The sequence below is a fragment of the Stomoxys calcitrans genome, chromosome 5, assembly GCF_963082655.1.
Source record: "Stomoxys calcitrans chromosome 5, idStoCalc2.1, whole genome shotgun sequence".
Classification (NCBI taxonomy): Eukaryota; Metazoa; Arthropoda; class Insecta; order Diptera; family Muscidae; genus Stomoxys; species Stomoxys calcitrans.
Window position 1 is genome coordinate 111,402,507 of NC_081556.1, and position 13,209 is coordinate 111,415,715.

Below are 13,209 nucleotides of genomic sequence, written 5' to 3' on the forward strand. Positions count from 1 at the left end.
CTTAAAATGTTCCCAACATTTTAAGGTATGTCTCGCCATATCCTAGCCATAAATGAGATCGTAGCGATCAAAATACTGAAAAAAGTCAATTTTCAAGTAGTGCTATATTCATTGCTAAAAAACAAGTATTACGTCACATTTTATTGCAAAGATGTTAAATAAACTTTTATTTGGTAACACTTCTTCTACAAAACACAAAAAGAATCATGGAAATATCTCTATTCTATTCCATTTTATGGAACCGGCAATAAAAAAGTCAATTTTTCAAAAAAGTCGAATTTCCCAAATTTTGTTTTTGTTGTCCTAATTGCACATGACACACTATAGCCATATTTACGCAACATACCTTATCGTAAAGGAAATTTTCATACCTTTCCAACGATGTATAAAACATTTCTCAACTCGGATTCTATCTACTCTAAAATTCATTTACACTTCATTAAACTCTATATAAAAATGTCTATTTGTGAAATGGAACCTTATATGGGGCCTACACTAAAACATTGATAGATTTGCCCAGGGTTTACAATACAAATGTGTTAGAATAAAAAAAGGTCTCCTGCCAAAGTTTAAAAAAATTGGAATAAAAATATGTGTTTTAGAGCGAAAACACTTCGCATCGGCGTGCGTTTGTATAGTACCTACATCTATTTTTAATGTAAGCTGATGATTTTTGAATAAAAAGTAACCTAGAAATATACCTGCATATATATATATATTTGTGTTAAGATTTGATGCAGACAAATGTTACCTGTTTCGCTATGTCGAATTCCCAGGAAATCCACCGTATCAATGAATGTGAAAAAACCTACCCATAAAAAATTCATTGTCATTTTTTTTAACCAAATTCGAGTCCAGGTAAATAATTATAGAAGAGTAAGTAAAAAGAGGCACTTTGGACCCCTTTTTACGATTGCGTCTGATACCTGAAATGGGTCATTAATTGTGAATATATTGCATAAATATTTGAACAAAATCCAAATTTTCTTCATTATATTTTGTAGAGACGTAAAGGACATTTATAAGTTATGGAAGTCATACTGAAGTATTCCACTCTTTCGAAAATTGTATGGGACATCAAAAATGATTCCAAATCATACACGGAGTCATTTAAGGAACTTGTTTACACTTTGGACCACATATATGGAATAAGGCTAAATAAAGACGCTTTAGACAAACTTGAAAAATTCTACAAATCATTTGAGAGAAGGTTGCCAGAATGTTCATTCGCAAAAATCAAGTTTTTCAAAATGTATGAGAAGTGGCTGAAATCGGATCTACTTATTGAAATTAAACCGCTGATTCCCGGCCGGCCTAGCAAAGCATACGACGAAGTTACGGAGAAAACCAAAAAGAAAAAACAAGAGGAACTATTGGCGGCACATCCGCCAAATTTAATAAAAGATACGTTCAAAACAGCATTGTTAAAAACACAACCAAAAAATGTTGGACGAATTGTCGATGTTTTACCATTAGCATCTCCGAAAAGGGTAAAGAGAATGGTAGAAAGTATTCCAACTCCAAAATCGACTACAGAATTCACGGAGGAAGATGCACTGGCCCTGATTTTGAACCTAGGCCTCTCAAGAAACAAATACTCAACAATGAGGAAGGCTCTTCGTGAAAAAGGATGGGGTTGTTTACCCTCAAAACATAAATTGTACAACACCAGGACGAAAATGGTGCCATCAAATATATACGTGGACGAATTAAAAGCAAGAGTGAAACTTGCTGATCTTGTTGAAAATACAGCTGTTAGAATTATTTCTAATTTTACTGAAGAACAGTTGAACACATGTAATAATTCCGAAGTGGTTTTGATCAGCAAATGGGGTTGTGATGGATCATCTGGATTTTCCGAATATAAGCAACAAACAGAAATAGATACCAACTTCGCATCAATTTTCATGGCATCATTAGTACCATTGAGAATGAGATTGTACAAGGACCAATCTTCATCATCGAAAGAAAATGCATTTCAAGATATATGGATAAATAGAACACCTGGGTCAAAATATTTATGTCGCCCAATTCGGTTTGAGTATACAAAGGAAGACCGGAACACAACACGATCTTTGGTGAACGAAATAAAGGAAGAAATTGCTGCATTACCCATGATTGTTATAAACCAATTGGGAAGAAATATAAAAGTTTCGTTTCAACTACAACTCACTATGATCGATGGAAAGGTGGCAAACGCATTAACTGGCGTTATGTCCAATTGGAGATGCAATATTTGTGGCAAGAAGAATGGGCAATTCGAGGACAAGTCTGATGAAAATTTAGTAAACGAAAATGCGCTCAATTTCGGTATTTCGCCCCTGCACTGTATAATTCGATTCATGGAGTATTGTTTGCATTTATCGTATGACCTTAAATATCGGACTAGCCCTGGAAACCGCGATGTCTCTGCTAGAAACAACCAAGATCTTCACAAAATGAGGCAGGAAGAGAAGAATCGAATCCAGTTGGAGTTTAAACAAAAGGGACTTATAATAGATAAACCTCTTTACGGATACGGAAGCACAAATGATGGCAACTCGGCAAGGCGGTTTTTTGAGGACCCCGTATCGACATCTAAAATAACCGGTCTTGATGAACACTTGCTAAGACGATTCAAAGTGATTTTGGCTGTAATCAATAGCAAAAAGATGATAAATTCAACCAAATTTGAAGCTTATAGTAATGACACAAAAAACATTTTATCTGATTTATATTCGTGGAAAGCTTTAACACCGACAGTACATAAAGTCTTACATCATGGCAAGGAAATTGTGGAATACAACATACTTCCGTTAGGAGAACTTACAGAAGAAGCTCAGGAATCCCGTAATAGAGATGTTAAACAGTTCCGGCTTTTCAATACCCGAAAGAGCACCAAATTTAACCAAAATTATGATTTACTTCAATATTTATTGTTATCGTCTGATCCGGTACTATACAGCATCAGAACTAAATGGCTACCAAAAATATGTGACGATATAGATAAGGACGATCCCGATGCCATTCAAATTAAAGAGCTTTTAAATTTTGATACCTTAGATTATTTGGTAGAGAATAAAATCAAATAATACAAAACTAAAATGCTTTTTTATTTTGGGAGTAGCTAATATACATATAAACGCACGCCGATGCGAAGTGTTTTCGCTCTAAAACACATATTTTTATTCCAATTTTTTTAAACTTTGGCAGGAGACCTTTTTTTATTCTAACACATTTGTATTGTAAACCCTGGGCAAATCTATCAATGTTTTAGTGTAGGCCCCATATAAGGTTCCATTTCACAAATAGACATTTTTATATAGAGTTTAATGAAGTGTAAATGAATTTTAGAGTAGATAGAATCCGAGTTGAGAAATGTTTTATACATCGTTGGAAAGGTATGAAAATTTCCTTTACGATAAGGTATGTTGCGTAAATATGGCTATAGTGTGTCATGTGCAATTAGGACAACAAAAACAAAATTTGGGAAATTCGACTTTTTTGAAAAATTGACTTTTTTATTGCCGGTTCCATAAAATGGAATAGAATAGAGATATTTCCATGATTCTTTTTGTGTTTTGTAGAAGAAGTGTTACCAAATAAAAGTTTATTTAACATCTTTGCAATAAAATGTGACGTAATACTTGTTTTTTAGCAATGAATATAGCACTACTTGAAAATTGACTTTTTTCAGTATTTTGATCGCTACGATCTCATTTATGGCTAGGATATGGCGAGACATACCTTAAAATGTTGGGAACATTTTAAGCTTTCATTTAAGTTCAAAAAAAGCGAAAAAATCCCCGTGGAACTTTTTTTCCAGTGAGAAACTTTTGAAGTTTAGTAAAAAAATTGGCCATTTTGGTCTTAAGATAACGGTGTTGTTTGATATCGAAATTAGCCAAATTAGCACTTAAAACTTTTCTTAATACCTCGACTTTGTGAAAATGGAAAGAAATGATAATGCTTTGATGGCCAAAGTTTGCGAAAACTTAAAGGAAATGGGAGTATCTTTTTTGAAAAATTTTGCAATTTTTTGACAAAAAAAATATTTTTCATATTGAAAACGATGCCATTTTTAAACCGCCAAAGATATTCACGTGATTCCTTTTGTATTTTATGCACACATATGCTGGCATAATTTGTGTGAAGTATGAAGTTTATAGCTTTAAAATTGACGGAGTTATTTAAAAAACACTGAAAAAAACCAAGGCCAAATTTTCATATTTTAAAATTAAACAATTCATAACTCCTTAACAGTACACGATGGCATGGTACTTTATGCATAAGTTTTTTAGATCTTGTCAAGCTCTTTCTCTAGAGTCCTAAATCATGTAAATCGGTTGAGTAGATCAAAAGTTATGGCCCCCAGAAGCTTGGAGAAGTCAAAAGTGGTCAACTTTGACACCCTGTAGCTCACCCTGTATTAAAGATATGGACCAACAACAGCACTTTTCTGAAAGCCTATGTCCTCCTCTACAAATGTCTAGAACATTTTGTATGGCTAAAATCAACAGATAAAAAGTTGTAGACTTATTTCCAATTTTTTTGCCATTTGGCCCACTGTGCGTCGTGACTTATTAGTTAACATGCTTGCCTGTAACTCTGAGTGCTTCGCTGCAAGTTTAAGCGAGGACATCTAAACAACTTGCCATCTCTGTTGATTGCTAGCGATGATGAGGCGAGCTGCACAATACTCTGTGTAGGGTTTTAAATGAGATCCCATAGCATTGAGCTAAAAGTTAAATCCGACAGCACTCAATGTGAGAATTCTACTTCCTATCCATTTGATGTTTGTTAATATTAATATTAATGAATAAAAGTAAAAACCAGTAAGGAAAGGCAAAAGTCGGACGGCGCCGACTGCATAAAACGAACAACGTTTGCAAATTATTGAAATTTATTATCAAAATGCCTGCTCTGTTAAGAAAGATCATCCCTAGCTTCTTCCGTTTTATGTTCAGAGCTTATTTTTGGCACAATGGCTATGTAAATAAGCAGAATTGTCGATTTTGGAGTGAAGATCTGCCAAAAGCATTGCAAGAGCTACCAATGCATCCAGGAACAAATCACAGTTTGATGCGGTTTATGGGCTGGTGGCATCATTGGACCGTACTTCTGCAAAGATGATGCGAATCGTAACGGAAGGAATTAACAATGGTGAGCGCTACCGTGAGATGATAATCCATTTTTTTTTTTTTTGCCAAAATCCAAGAGCTTGACTTGCATGACATGTGATTTCAACAAAACGGTGCCACACAGCCCGCGTACCAATGGACTTATTGAGAGGCGGTAACCATTTTATTTCACGGTCGGAACCGGTCAATTGGCTGCCTAGATCGTGCGACTTAACGCCTTTCGACACTTTTTGTGGGGCTAGGTTAAAGCTCATGTCTATACATACAAGCCCGCTTCAATTGACGCATTGGATGACAACATTGAATGATTTATTCGAGAGATATCGTACGCCAAAAATTGACTAAGCGGATGGACCATTTGAGGCGCAGTCCCGGTAAACATTTACGTGAAATAATCTTCAAACATTAAATAATATAGACCGTAGTATCGATCCAAACAAAGATTTCATGCATTTTTTCTGAATTGTATGTTCTTTTTTTTTTTTTTTTTTTTGAAAAACTTTCCTATAGCTCTTAAAAAATCACCCTTTACTTCTAATTAGTCCACGAACCTTTTCGTAAAGTACAGATATAAAGGGGAATTTTCAGTCTCATGCAATCCGCCAGACTTAAGAGATGTTGATAGTAACTCAGACAAGTGTTCAGCAACAACTGTTCAGTCGTCTTCTGATTCCCTGATTCCTCAGGTTCTGTAGACCTTCAGCTTCAACTTTTTGAATCTCTGTCTGCGAGACAGCCGGAGTTTAGTGCGAATACCGCATGTCGCCGATCGCCGTCAGCCTCATTCAATATACCGATCCTCTAGTCGGTGGTTGAAAGAATTGGATTACATTCCCTTAGTCTCTCAAGTGTGGATTCAGGATCTTAAGTGTCATAGGCCGATAAGGAATATCTTCCTTCTTAATGTCTACCAAATCGGACCAAAATTGCGGCTTGTAAGGGTTCAAGATGTCAATCCTGGAGATCGGGTTATATGGGAGCTATATCAGGTTATTGACCGATTCGGACGGACAAAATTTCAGCCAAATCGGACAAAAATTGCGGTTTCCAGGAGTCAAGAAGCCAAATCGGGATATCGGTTTATATGAGAGCTATATCTAAATCTGAACCGATATGGCCCATTTGCAATCCCCAACGACCTTCATCAATATTAAATATCTGAGCAAAATTTCATGCTGCTAGCTTAACGCGTTCGATCGCTATCGTTATTTCGACAGACGGACATGGCCAGATCGACTCAGAGCGGCGACACGATCAAGAATATATACTTTATGGAGTGTTAGTTCCAAAGGGAATAACTAGATTAGTATAACCCCATCCTATGATGGCGGGTATAAAAACTAGTAAAAAATATGCCATGTGAGAACGGTTAGATATATCTCTTTGAAATTTGAAATGGTTAGAGCTGAGGTGTTAGCGAAATCGTGTGCAAAATTTTAAGGCATTTAAAGTAGGCCCCCAAACTTAAAATTAATTCTGCCCGAATTTGTTAAAAAAAAATCGCCAAAATACCGCTTTCGGGCAAAGATGGTTTGAAAATCGACAAAGAGATATCTTTACCGGTTCTCACATGCCTCTACCATAGGATAGGGGTATACTAATGTCGTCATTCCGTCGAAATATTCGTCTAAGACCCCATAAAGTATATATATTCTTGATCGTCATGACATGAAAAGTCGATCTAGCCATGTCTATCCGTCCGTCCGACTGTCGAAAGCACACTAACTTTCTATGGAGTAAAGCTAGGCGCTTGAAATTTTCCACAAATATTTCTTATCAGTGTAGGTGGGTTGGGTTTGTAAATGGGACATATCGGTCCATGTTTTGATATAGCTGCCATATAACCCGATCTTGGGTGTTGACTTCTTTAGCTTCTGAGGATGCAATTCTTATCCGATATGGCTGAAATATTGCACATAGCGTTTTGGTATGACGTGCACTATCTATACCGAGAAAGGTCTAAATCAGTTCATAACCTGATATAGCTGCCATATAAAGCGGACTTGTGTCTTGACTTCTTGATCTTCTAGAGGACGCAATTCTTATCCGATTTGGCTCAAAAATTTTGCGCATATCATTTTTATATGGCTTCCAACAACTGTGTCAAACATCGTCAAAATCACGCCCTGTAGAGGACTTCTTGAGCCTCTAGAGGGCGTGATTGTTACCAAATATGGTTGAAATTTTACACATGTCGTTTTCGTGTGACTTACAACAACTGTGCTAAGTCTCGTCTAAAAAAGTCTATATCCTGATATAACTGCCATATAAACCTATCTCCCGATTAGACTTCTTGGCCTCTAGAGGGCGCGATTGTTATATAATTCGGCTGAAATGTTGCACATAGCGTTTTGGTATGACGTGCACTAACTGTGCCAAGAATGGTCGAAATCAGTTCATAACCTGCCATATAAAACGGACTTGTTTCTTGACTTCCTGAGCTTCTAGAGGGCCCAAATCTTATCCGATTTGGCTCAAAAATTTTGCGCATATCATTTTGATATGACATCAAACAACTGTGCCAAGTATTATCTAAATCAGTCTATAAACTGATATAGCCGCCATATAAACCGATCTCCCGATTAGAATTCTTGCACCTCTAGAGGGCGTGATTGTTATCTAATTTGGCTGAAATTGTACGCATGTCGTTGTCCTGTGACTTCCAACAATTGTGCTAAGTGTCGTCTAAATCAGTCCAAATCAGTAAATCCTGATATAGCTGTCATATAACCGACTTCCTGATTAGACTTCTTGGCCTCTAGAGGGCGCTTTTGTTATCTAATTAGGCGTTTAAGTATGACTCCCAACAACTGTGCCAAGTATTGTCTAAATCAATCTATAACCTGCCCTATACATCGATCAACTGATTTGACTTATTGAGTCCTAGACGACGCAATTCTTATTAATTTGACTGTGTCAAGTATGGTCTAAATCGGTTCATAACCTGACATAGCTGCCATATAAACCAATCTCTCAATTTGACTTCTGAGTCTCTTGAAGGCGCAATTATTACTCGATTTGCTTGAAATTTTGGAGGTGATATTTTTATACGACTTGTACGTCATGACGTCTTTTGAAGATGGAATGCCCTCCAGGCTCCGACTCTAGATGTGTAGCTTTTGAGTTAGCATGTGCGGCGAATCTCCGAGCCCAATTAAGGTAGCCTCTCTTTTTAACGGTGTGAGTTTTAGGATCAAGCCTCTCAACAAATCTATAAGCGATGCGCCTTTTATGTGTAAATTCCCTCAAAGAGCGCATTGGTTTGCCTGAGAAGTTCGATATCCGATTTCGACCATACTTGGCACGGTTGTTGGAAGTCACAATAAAAAACAACTGTGACAATTTCAGCTAAATTTTATAATAATTATGGGTCAAGTAAAATCGAAGGATCATTTTATGCGATTTAGGGCCTTGAGCCCATGGGCCCATGAGCATTTACTACCGAATTCGTTCGAAAAATCGAAAAATTTTTATAATTGTCTTTGAAAATGTTAAAACTTTGTTTAGAAGTCCAACTGAAATTCCTATGAAATTTTAACTTTGAAAAAATTGTGATGTGAATGTGATTGTAGGATGTTCCACAACAATCATTTGGTACAGTTACCAACTAAAATTTGTTAATTTTCTTTTTATTTGTTTGCCTTTGTTGTACAATCAAACTTAATTATATTTACATAGAATTTGGCAAATGCTGCTTTGTTTCGTCTTTCATAGGTCTAAACAATTCTAGAAAACAAATTTTAAATCGCTCACTAGCCATCTTCAAAAAGCAAATTTAACAATGATAACTTATTTTACTATGATTTTTTTTTTTTTGAAACAAAGTTTCTTAAGTTGATAGACATGGTCAGGATATGAGAAGGAATTCACTTAAATTAATTAAATATAGGCATATTTTCATAGATTTGAATAAAATGAGTTACAGTGGTGATTTCGGGATCTAAAAAAAGGGCTATGCGGAAAGAAAAAAGGGTGTTTAAAGTAGGAAAAAAGTAGACAATAGCTATAGAATCTTAGATGCTACGAGTATTTGTGGCAGATATCGTTGCATTGAGAATTGAGGCATTTGTGAATGAGATTTAGTAGTTGTAACCAGTTTGGGGATTAAAATCACCACTAGGATGGCCACGACCAGGTAGGCCAGGGGCTGGGCCAAAGCCACCAGAACCGCCGGCACCACCGCCAGCGCCACTGCCACCGCCAGCACCACCAGCACCTCCCTTGCCACCGAAACCGCCTGCACCAGCACCACCGGCTCCACCTGCACCACCTCCGAAACCTCCTCCACCGCCTTTGCCGCCTGCTCCAGCGCCGCCACCATAACCACCTGCACCAGCTCCTTTACCACCGGCACCACCTCCAAAGCCACCTGCTCCACCCGCACCGCCACCACCAAATCCACCCGCACCGCCAGCACCTCCACCGAAGCCACCGGCACCAGCGCCTCCTCTACCACCAGCACCTCCAGCACCACCACCACCGAAGCCACCAGCACCGCCTGCACCAGCTCCGCCACCATAGCCCCCTCCAGCTCCGCCACCTTTACCTCCAGCACCACCTGCGCCGGCTCCACCTCCTTTACCACCAGCTCCACCACCGCCAAATCCTCCCGCACCACCTGCCCCTCCTCCGTATCCTCCTCCTGCACCAGCACCACCTCCTCTTCCGCCGGCACCACCGCTACCAGCACCGCCACCAAATCCGCCTGCTCCTCCTGCTCCAGCTCCACCACCAAAACCTCCTCCACCTGCACCACCAGCGCCTGCACCGCCTCCTCTACCACCGGCACCTCCTGCGCCGGCACCACCTCCGTATCCTCCAGCACCGCCTGCACCAGTTCCACCACCTCTACCACCGGCACCTCCAGCACCGGCACCACCACCGAAACCACCTGCACCTCCAGCACCACCACCTTTGCCACCAGCACCGGCACCGGCACCTCCGAACCCTCCAGCACCACCAGCGCCAGCTCCACCACCTCTACCGCCTGCACCTCCGGCGCCACCACCAAATCCTCCACCAGCACCAGCTCCACCACCGAATCCACCTGCACCTCCAGCTCCACCTCCATATCCTCCTCCACCAGCACCAGCTCCACCAGCTTTGCCACCAGAACCGGCACCTCCGAATCCTCCAGCACCACCAGCGCCAGCTCCACCACCTCTACCGCCTGCACCTCCGGCGCCACCACCAAATCCTCCACCAGCACCAGCTCCACCACCGAATCCACCTGCACCTCCAGCTCCACCACCATATCCTCCTCCACCAGCACCGGCACCACCACCTTTGCCACCAGCACCTCCAGCACCGGCACCTCCAAATCCTCCAGCACCAGCACCACCAGCGCCAGCGCCAGCTCCACCACCTCTACCGCCGGCACCTCCTGCACCGGCACCACCTCCGAATCCTCCAGCACCAGTTCCACCTCCTCTACCACCAGCACCTCCAGCACCGGCACCACCGCCATAACCGCCTGCGCCGGCACCGCCTCCTCTGCCGCCAGCACCTCCTGCACCTGCACCACCACCGAATCCTCCAGCACCTCCGGCACCGGCTCCACCTCCATAACCACCTCCACCTGCACCGCCTGCTCCGGCACCGCCTCCTCTACCACCAGCTCCTCCTGCACCGGCACCACCACCGAATCCTCCAGCACCGCCGGCACCAGCGCCACCACCAAATCCTCCACCACCTGCACCGGCACCGCCTCCTCTGCCGCCAGCACCTCCGGCACCACCACCAAATCCTCCAGCAACTCCGGCACCGCCTCCTCTGCCGCCAGCACCACCTGCACCCGCACCGGCACCACCACCATAACCTCCTCCACCTGCACCGCCTGCTCCGGCACCGCCTCCTCTGCCACCAGCACCTCCTGCACCGGCACCACCACCGAATCCTCCAGCACCGCCGGCACCAGCGCCACCACCAAATCCTCCACCACCAGCACCGCCTGCGCCGGCACCGCCTCCTCTGCCGCCAGCACCTCCTGCGCCAGCACCACCTCCATAACCTCCTCCACCTGCACCGCCTGCTCCGGCACCGCCTCCTCTGCCGCCAGCACCTCCTGCACCGGCACCGCCACCGAATCCTCCAGCACCGCCGGCACCTGCGCCAGCCACACCACCAAAGCCTCCGGCGCCACCAGCACCTCCTCCTCTGCCACCAGCGCCGCCTGCACCTCCTCCAGCACCAAAGCCACCACCGGCTCCGCCTGCTCCAGCACCTCCTCCTCTGCCACCAGCACCGGCGCCTCCACCAAAACCACCACCTCCACCGGCACCGCCTCCTCTACCACCTCCTCCACCACCAAATCCTCCTGCACCGGCACCTCCACCAGCTCCTCCATAGCCTTTAAACGAAAAAATACATACCATTAAATGAATTTTAACAACCATTACCCAATACTTACTGCCAGCACCGCCACCACGTCCTGCTCCACCACCGGCACCGGCACCACCTCCGGCTCCTGCACCTGTTCCTCCTCCTATGAAACCACCACCAGGAGCCGGTTGTATTCCCTGCGCAGCTAAGGCCTTGGCAATTGCTTCTGGTATTGGTGGTGGTGTGGGCAACAAATCACCAGATGGCTGGAAACCATTCTCATCTGCGGTATATGCCACCTCGATAACTTGACCATCGGGCGCTGTGTATGTGTACGTTCCCATAACCGAAGGTATTTGATTGTCTGAACCTTTGTTCTTAACGGTACCCTCTTCTTGAGCTTTAATGCCATTACCAGTCTCATAACTGAAGCGATAGTTACCATCGCCATCGTTTTCATTGACAAAGGATAGAATGGGAATAACAGGTCCAGCAGGAGCTGCGGGCCCAGAAGGAGCTGCTGGTCGGGGAGCAGCACCACCGGTGGAAGGTCCAAAAGGTCGACCAGGTCCGCCTGCTCCGGAGAAACCGCCTAGGCCATTGTTGCCTCCTCCACCACCTCCGCCACCAAATCCTCCACCACCACCGCCGCCGCCGCCACCAAATCCTCCACCTCCGCCAGCTCCAGCACCACCACCTCCACCATATCCACCCGAACCACCGGGTCTTCCAGGGCCACCGCCTCCACCTCCGCCTGGACCCTGTAAACCAGGTCCGCCTCCCGCTGTGGCAGCATTGGGTGGGGGTGGCAAATATCTATTGTCTAGTTTGGCCGCATGTGTAATCGCCAGTAACGTCACCAACAATGGCTGAAACAAGACAAAATCAAATCATAAAATTTCCATACTAATAGTTTGGTATCGCATGCAAACATCTTTGATGGACTACACTTGGAGTCCACAAAAAATTATTCGCCCATTAATAAATAAATGTTTTGGCCACGTTTTCCATGTAGCCGGCATTCAAGAATGGCTGAAATGTTGCTTTTATACATCAATCGGATGGCTCACCTATCGATGGGTGCTTGGCCAATCTTAAGAGCATATCATTCGCTTAAGAAGAAAAAAGAAGGAGGAGAACTCTTTGTGGTATCTTGGGGCAGATGTTGTACAAAGTTTTCAAAAACATTCTCATGCATCTCTTCTACATTGTTGGGCAAATCCAATTAAAACGTTTGAGATTTGTGCAAATAAATTTTTATTAAGAAAATAACCATGAAAATACTGCAGCATATAATAATTTAAAAATATTTTAATCATATTTTGGAAAATATTATAATTAACTTCAGATTATCTAAGGCAAAGGTTTTAAATGCTAGAAGCTTTCAACACTAAAGAAACACTTAATTGCAGCTGCCAATGGAAATAAGCCATCATATTTTTTTTAACAGAAAATATGCTCTAATCGTCATTTTTTCGATAAGCAGCCATAGCATATGGTGGGGTTTTCGGGGGGGGCGCCCACTCATTGACTTTGCTCTGAAAATATATATCAGATTCGTGTTCTACTATACAAAACCTCTTGTTTGAGCCCCATGTTGCAATGGTCAGCAAATACGTCCAAGTTGGATGGTGTTATGGGGTTGGGGTGGCCCCATAGATAGTTTTTCCCAAATATTTATATCAGATTCGTTCTTTACCCTCAAAGACAAACACAAATTAATTTTTTTACCTCCCACCAAAGGATGGGGGTATACAAATTTCGTCAT

The 13,209-nt window shown here is 42.6% G+C and overlaps 1 protein-coding gene and 1 long non-coding RNA gene across 2 annotated transcripts in view; one reads left to right on the plus strand and one right to left on the minus strand.

Annotated features, from left to right (window-relative positions):
- LOC131997594 (uncharacterized) overlaps nucleotides 1-13,209 on the plus strand; it is a 348,184-nt gene that overhangs the window by 310,810 nt on the left and 24,165 nt on the right. The window lies entirely within an intron of this gene.
- The window catches only part of LOC106088245 (spidroin-1), a 29,135-nt gene continuing 24,656 nt past the window's right edge, over nucleotides 8,731-13,209 (minus strand). The window contains exons 2-3 of the mRNA XM_013253665.2: nucleotides 11,530-12,310; nucleotides 8,731-11,469 (exon numbers count right to left, since the gene is read on the minus strand). Coding sequence (XP_013109119.2) covers nucleotides 9,200-11,469; nucleotides 11,530-12,310 — 3,051 coding nt within the window. The 3' untranslated portion in view covers nucleotides 8,731-9,199. The remainder of the gene's footprint in view (nucleotides 11,470-11,529; nucleotides 12,311-13,209) is intronic.